The sequence below is a fragment of the Pteronotus mesoamericanus genome, unplaced genomic scaffold, assembly GCF_021234165.1.
Source record: "Pteronotus mesoamericanus isolate MK-2021 breed Mesoamerican mustached bat unplaced genomic scaffold, CSHL_Meso_final scaffold_507, whole genome shotgun sequence".
NCBI classification, from domain to species: domain Eukaryota; kingdom Metazoa; phylum Chordata; class Mammalia; order Chiroptera; family Mormoopidae; genus Pteronotus; species Pteronotus mesoamericanus.
The window spans coordinates 5990512-5998041 of NW_026555319.1; the positions used below are offsets into that span (position 1 = coordinate 5990512).

The window sequence follows — 7530 nt, forward strand, 5'->3', positions numbered from 1 at the left end:
TGCGGGCAGCAATCTCTTGTCCAGGGCAGGAGGATGTTCTCACTGACTCGAGGAAACAGCGCATCCCACATCAAAAGGGGGCCCAGGTGGCTCCCACGCTCAGGCGTCGTGGGAACACTGCTACCCGGGTTCTCGCAGGGACCTGCAGATTGAGAGGGGTGGGGGGCCGCCTTGGGACTGTCCCCCAGATCACTGATAGGTAAATACAAAACAGACCCACTGTCACGCCCCACTCACCACCTTCTTCCCAGGAGCAAGACTGGCTTTTGCAACCCAGGGCTCTCTGGTTGTTAAGGTGTACCAGAAATTGTAGGGCACCTGAGACCTAAAACCTTCCCCTGGGGGACTCCCCTCCCCTCCCTGCTGCCTAACTGCCAGGTCAAAGGCTCAGCAAGACCAGGGCCATGTGCTGGACCAGAATTTGGGCATTCTATAGACCTGGGGCAGCACTCTGTCACTGATGGGTAGAGGCTGCCTAAAGCGCTGTGCCGCAGATTCTGCTCCGCTTGAGAGTGTGCTGTGATCCATTAGTGATGTCTGCCACAGGCAGCGACAAGATTTGGGATTACACATGCTAAATAGTTATCTTTCCAGCCACGTGACAGAGAGCCCTGGAGAGGAGGGGTGTTTTTCCATGAGACAAAAGGGAAGGAACGGGGTGGGGAGACCTAGCTCTGTTGACAGTGTGTCTCCAACAGAAGCATTTGGAAGGACAGGGCGGGGAAGAGGAGAAGCGTGAGGTACATGCCTCTCTGCTTGCCTATAAGATTATGGGGAGAGATACGAATAGGGTGGTGATACCCCCAGGAAGGTCCTGAAGAGTTATAACAGACCCTGAGAAGATGCGGAGGGACCCTCAGCCCCGCCATCTCTTGGGTTCCAGGCTGCGGGCAGGAGAAAGTTAAGCCCTCCGCTCTTGCCTGTGCACCAGACTGAGTGCACTCATTTACATGTTTTAACTCATGGAACCTTCACAAGACTCTATCCCCATTACAGATGAGGACATTGAGGCATGGCACCTTCCCCCGCCACGCACCTCAACTGGCCAGGCGCAGGGCCCCATAGTGCCAGCCCGCCCACTGCACCCCCTCAGGAGCTGTGGTCTGTGACGCCAGGTCACCGAAGCATGTAGGGGCCCTGGCCTGCGCTGCAGACGCGGCGCCCAGAGGGGCCTGGGAGGAGCACCCCGGCCCACCCTGACGGAGCGTGTGTGCCGAGCAGCCAGAGGAGGGGCGTGTGGTGTGCGCGTGTGCATGTGACTCTGTGTCAAGTGTGGGCCTCCCGGCTGAACATCTGTGTGTCACAGTGGGGGACTGTGGGTCATAGTGTGTCTGCCCAAGTCCCCACATGCGGATGGCAGGGTCCCCTTGCAGGCTGCCTAGTGCTGGGTGCTGTGAGGACTGAGGTGCATTTCCCCTGCATTTGTGGTCTGTTCTTCCACAGTGATGTGCACTGGGGAGGTGGCCCTGGCTTGGGATGTCCCACTCTGCACGCGCTGGCCTCTCTTGCCCGACAAGTGTCCTTGCAGTGTGTGCACGTGTGCAGCTCTTGTGTGCAGTATGTTCCCTGGAGTGTATGTGTGGCGCTCTTCATGCAGAAGTGTGTGTGTGTCCAATCTCTGTATGTTCACGGGGTGTTTCCTGATGTTGTTCGTGTGTATCTTTGTATGTACATGTGCATGTTATACATTCCCTGTGTGTTTACGTGCAAACATGTGCTATATTCACCAAGTATACATGTGTCTCTGTCTGTATCTCTGTGTGGGGAGGGGGCTCCATAGAGAGTTTTTGTGTGCCTGTGTGTGTACATGTGTGGGAGGCATGCCCCAGATGGGGTGCCTATTTGGGTGGTTTTCTTCATGTATGTGTGTATCTATATGTACATGTGTGTATATATAGCACACGTTCCCCAAGGGCTCGTGCGTATGTTTCTGGACCCACTGCAGCTGCACTCGAGCCTGCCGAGCACACTGTTTGCTTGAAGCCAGCGCCCTGGTGCCAACTGTGCCTGCCAGGGGCAGGTGACAAGGCAGCATTGGCCGGGCTCAGCCCCTAGGAGGCAGGCTTAGGGGGCCATGGCCCCTTCTTCCCCAGCGGTCACTGCCTCTTCCTGGCACCGTCCCCAGGGCCCTCAGGTCGCCCCTGGCTTTCAGAATGCAGCTCCTTTTCAAAACCTTTCCATCCGGGGACTGTGCCCATCAACAGCCCAGCTCGGAGGCGGTGAGGACTCAGGCAGGCCCACCGGACAGAGCGCACGGGCTTTCTCCTGCACCCCTCCCAGCAGCCTCAGGGGTGTGGTATTGTTGTCCCCATTTGACAGATAAGGAAACCGAGAATCACAGAGGTTAAGTGACTTGCCCCAGCTTCTCACTGCACTACATTTATGGTTTCCTCTCCAAGAGGAGAAGTCACACCATGGTTTAGTGGGCTGAGGTGCAGGGAGGCGAAACTGCCCACCCAGCATTACACAGGGACGGTGATGATGGTGACGATGACAACCAAGCCTGTTAGAGCCTTCATTAGGCACTGGGAGTGGTGCATGGCCCTTGACCTGTAGAATTTCATTGACTCTTCACAGCCAACAGAAGGAAGGCACCACGTTGTCCCATTTTACAGAAGACACAGGCTCATGAGGAGCGTAATGATATGCAGGGTGCCACCCGGCCGGTTAGTGGTTGAGCTGAGATATGAAAGCAGCTCTGGCTGATTCCAAAAGTCAGAGCTCATGGGAGGGTGGGCGAAGAGAGGAAGCCAGCCATGCTTTCCCTAGGGTCTCTTCATCAGAAGAGGGGACAATGCCTTAGTCTCAGGAACTGACGTCAGTAGGTATTACAGAGGTGAAAACGATGCTCGTCAGCAAATGTCTTTGGGAAACCTGGGTTTACCATGGCTAACTACATTTCCTTAGGCAGGACTTAATCGGAGGCTTTACTGTGCTCATAGGGATTGTGAATTTTCCAAGAGGGAGACTTTGAAATGTTCCCTAACTTATTGAGTCCCTGAATCCTTCTTTCCCGGAACCTTTTATGGGGATCACTGCTTCCTACAGCAAACCCTGAGAAAGGCTGGAATGACTGTCTCACTAACAGTTGTATTTCAGGCACAGTGGCCAGTGAAAAGGAGCCCTTGGAACCCAAGTGCTCTCACTAGGGAGGAGGCCAGCTGTGGAACGGGAGAGTCGGTACCAGGTCTGCGGGTTCATGCCATCATAACCCGGATGGGGTTCTGCTGACGCCCTACCTTATCATGGAAGGATGTCAGAGTAGGAATCGAGTTCCCTGGGGATCATTCTAGATGTCTGGGACGGACACAAAGAGGTCAGACTATGCCCAGGAGCCAGCGTCAGCCTTTATAAGGCAAAGCAGGATGCCTTGACCCTCTGAAGTGGGGGCTGGAATCCAGCTGCAGCCTCTTCTCTTCTCCTCTCAGGGTCCCCGCGCTTCCAGTGAAGAACTTGAATGGTACCGGGCCAGTCCACCCGGCCCTGGCAGGTGAGGTCTAGCCCAGGACTCCGAAGAAGAGTGGGGCCCGGGAGGAGGCAGTCCCACCTGTCGGCCCCTTGACTCCGCCCCTTAAAGTGCTGGTGGGAGGGGCCTAGAGGAAATACCCGCTCCCGTTGGGCCACCCGGGGTGGGCTTGGCCCGCAAAAGGCATTCCACTTGGCTTCAGCCTGGGTGGGGCTGAGGGGTGCGGCCCAGGGCCCACCCCGCTCATCCACCTCAGGACCCCAGGGTCCCTGCAGGTGGGCGGGTCTGAGGGAGAGGCTCCAGACCTACACCCAATGATGGGAGGGTGGGACTGCGGAGTGGGCGGGGCATGGAGGGCGCAACGCCCCTGACCGCCCAGGCCACGCCTCCAGGGATGACCGGGATCCTGCTGTGCGCTGCCGGGCTGCCCGTGTGCCTGACAAGAGCCCCCAAACCTATCCTGCACCCGCCGCCAGTGAGCAAGAGCGACGTCAAGCCGGTGCCCGGCGTGCCTGGGGTGTGCCGCAAGACCAAGAAGAAGCACCTCAAGAAGAGTACGCCCTCCGCGCCCCACCCTGACTCCTGAACTTGACCCCACTAATCCATGACCACAATTCCTGCGACCCCTCACCTCCACTCTGTTCTTGGGACTTAGGGCTTCATCTCCACCTCCTGATCTCAACTCCCGTCTCCCTGACCCCTTCTGCCACCAACATGTAACCCCTGCCAACCCCACCTCTCTAAGCCCCGACTCCACCCGGAGCGAAGGCCACAGGGTACCCTCAAGCCCACCCCCTTGTGTCGTTGCAGGTAAGAACCCTGAGGATGTGGTTCGAAGGTACATGCAGAAGGTGAAGAACCCGCCTGATGAGGTGAGTGCTGGGGCGCCTGGGCGGGGGCCGGCGGCCTTGCTGCAGAGACGGAGAGCCCTGTCCCTCCCGCCGCCTCCCCTCTCCCCTGCTCTCGGCGGGAAGTCCTCCAGGTTCTGTGTGTTCCAGTCCCTTCTCCCACTTTGTGGGTTTGCCTTTCTGCTGTCTTTACAATGTCTTTTGATGAACAGAAATGCTGAAGTTTCCTAGAATGACAGGTATCGATCTTCTGGTGATCAGCAGTTTCTGTACCTTATTTTCACTCACATATGTTTTTCTAAGTTGTGTTTTTGCTAGCCAGCCCTTTAATCCCTCTGGAGGGGGCTGTGAGGGAGCCATGTATCTGAACTTGATTCACAGGGGTGTCCTCTTCCTGCAACAAACGACAAACGGATGCCTGAGAGGCAGTGTCCTGCCCCACCCAGGGCTCAGCCTCCCCCTCTGCCCTCCCCGCAGGACTGCACCATCTGCATGGAGCGCCTGGTCACAGCATCCGGCTATGAGGGCGTGCTTCGGCACAAGGGCGTGCGGCCCGAGCTTGTGGGCCGCCTGGGCCGCTGCGGCCACATGTACCACCTGCTGTGCCTCGTGGCCATGTACTCCAATGGCAACAAGGTGGGCTCGTGGGGACAGTGGGTGGGGATCAGGCAAGGGAGCCCAGAGGGGCCGGTAGCCCTGGGGACCTCACCTCCAGCCTCCCCTGCCCCAGGATGGCAGCCTGCAGTGCCCCACTTGCAAGGCCATCTACGGGGAGAAGACGGGCACTCAGCCGCCTGGGAAGATGGAGTTCCACCTCATCCCTCACTCGCTGCCGGGCTTCGCGGACACCCAGACCATCCGCATTGTCTACGACATCCCCACAGGCATCCAGGTGAGGCCCCCTCGGACCCCGACCCCAGCTCCTGTGACTCCTGTGTGTGGTTCAAGCCCCTGCCGCTCCTCCCACAGGGCCCTGAGCACCCCAACCCAGGCAAGAAGTTCACCGCAAGAGGCTTCCCGCGCCACTGCTACCTGCCCAACAATGAGAAGGGCCGGAAGGTGGGTGCAGGGCTGTGGGCCAGGGCCCCAGCCACACGCTGCCCGGGCCCGCGGTGCCCGGTGCCCCCCGCCCCGCTGTCACGCCCTCCCCACGCCAGCATTGACCGCAGCCGTCCAGTGTGGGTCTGGCCCTGCCAGGCACTGCTGAGGTCAAGGTCTTCCCGGGATTTTCCAGATAAAGAAAAAGAGCCCCAGAGAGAGCAAGTAACCTGCTCAAGTCACACAGCTAGTAAGTGGTGGAGCCTGGGTTTGAACCCAAGCAGTCTAAACCCTTCACCACCACACTATAGATTTTGTCTGCTTTTACTCTTTGTTTTTCGAGAGAAGCCAGAAATTCTGACTTCTCTCAGTTTTCATGTGAAATTCTTTCACAATTTTCATGTGAAATCTCCAGGTTTTTAAACAACGAAGCCAACGAAGTCACAAAGTGGCTCTTTAATACAGTGTGAGGTCCAAACCAAACACTGCGGAGGCCATCGGTTTGAGACCCTTCCTTAACCGCAGATGAAATAGGCCGATAAACTGGAGAGAGCTTTTTCCTAGGAGAGTCAGTCCCGGGAAGGAAGCGGCCAGGCTGGGCAGCTCCCCCGGCGCCCTGCTGGGCTCTGCAGGCCTGAAGGGAGCTGCAGTGCGGCAGGGAGGGGCGGGGAGGCTGGGCTGGAGGGGCTCAAGCCCTGGCCGGGGGCTGCCTCTGACCCTGCACCATCGGCCTGCCCTCCAGGTGTTGAGACTGCTCATCACCGCCTGGGAGCGGAGGCTCATCTTCACCATCGGCACGTCCAACACCACCGGCGAGTCGGACACCGTGGTGTGGAACGAGATCCACCACAAGACCGAGTTTGGATCCAACCTCACGGGCCACGGCTACCCGGACGCTAGCTACCTAGACAACGTGCTGGCCGAGCTCACAGCCCAGGGTGTGTCCGAGGCCAAGGCCTGAGGCCCTGGGCTGCCCACCTTCCCTCCTGCTTTGCCCCTTGCCTGGCACAGGCCTCCCTCCACCAGGTGCGTCCTCCTGGTGGCCCAGGGTCAGGACTAGGGAGGGCGCCTGCAGAAGAAGCCGGAAGCGTTCTGGAGATTTGGCTGGTGGCCCTTGAGAATGACGGGAAGATGGCAGGCCGGCCAGCTCCAACCCGGAGAGGGTCGCAGCGAGAGTACCAGAAACCACAGCGACCTCCCTACCACAAAGACAGAGCCCCACCCCCACACACAAACACACGTGTCCTGTTGAACACATGCACGCACACCCACGTGCCTCTACTTACCCCCAATCTGGGGGGAAGAGACAGAAGACCCCTGTGACACCCCATGTGGATCCCATCTGTGTCTCTTATCACGTCTGTACAGGCTTGTCTGCCAGCAGGAGGATTTGGGTCAAGCTCTTAGGAACCTGCAGCGGCTCCTAGGGGAGAAAGGGGCGCTACGGAAGCTCCGCTGACCCCGATCTCTGCCATCCATCTCTGCCCCCAGATTATTGAACAGTTTTGCAGAGGGGCAGGCCAGAGAGGGGGTACTAGAGGCATCTTAGTTTGTGCTTTTGTCTCCTCATCCTCCTGGGGCCCTGGCCTCCCCCTCCCCACCGCCATCCCCAGGCCTTCTGTCTGTCCCACATAAATGCACTGTCCCCTTTGCCCCCCGCCCCATCCTCTCCATCAACTCATTCCCAACGTCAAGATCCAAAGGCTGGAGCTTCTGCCTTCAGGAGGGAGATGAGGAGGCCTAGCTTAGGCCAGCAGACCTACAAAGCAGACTGGAGAGCAAAGAGTCCATTTCCCTTACTTGGAAGTGGGCAACGGGGTGGCTGATGGTCTCAGCCAACCAGGGGCCTGTTGCCCAGGCAACTCACCAGCTCCGCCTCTGTTGATTGGCTGCCTCCCTGGAAGTCAGCCAAGATTTAAAGGGACGCCAGTGATTGCTCTTTTGAAAACCTACCAGTCCCACTGTGGGTGGAGAAATAAACGGTCTTTCTCCTCTTTGCCTGTCTTTTCCTGCCAAGGACTGGGGGGGTGGCTCTGTTCTTGGGGACCTTTGGTTCACCGCATAAAGCAGCTTGCAAGCAAATGACCCCAGGACCATGGCCTCTTTCAGCCTTGGACGGCTAGAGAAGTGTAGGGCCCCCATAATTCTCTTGTCCTGGAGCAAGGGTTTGATGGTGGC

At 58.2% G+C, this 7530-nt stretch overlaps 1 protein-coding gene across 1 annotated transcript in view; it reads left to right on the forward strand.

Annotated features, from left to right (window-relative positions):
* The window catches only part of DTX1 (deltex E3 ubiquitin ligase 1), a 32880-nt gene extending 25580 nt beyond the window's left edge, over positions 1 to 7300 (forward strand). The window contains exons 3-9 of the mRNA XM_054594319.1: positions 3429 to 3490; positions 3859 to 4020; positions 4277 to 4338; positions 4792 to 4950; positions 5045 to 5206; positions 5284 to 5373; positions 6095 to 7300. Of these exons, the coding sequence (XP_054450294.1) occupies positions 3429 to 3490; positions 3859 to 4020; positions 4277 to 4338; positions 4792 to 4950; positions 5045 to 5206; positions 5284 to 5373; positions 6095 to 6313 (916 nt within the window). The 3' untranslated portion in view covers positions 6314 to 7300. The remainder of the gene's footprint in view (positions 1 to 3428; positions 3491 to 3858; positions 4021 to 4276; positions 4339 to 4791; positions 4951 to 5044; positions 5207 to 5283; positions 5374 to 6094) is intronic.
* Positions 7301 to 7530: the final 230 nt, after the last annotated feature.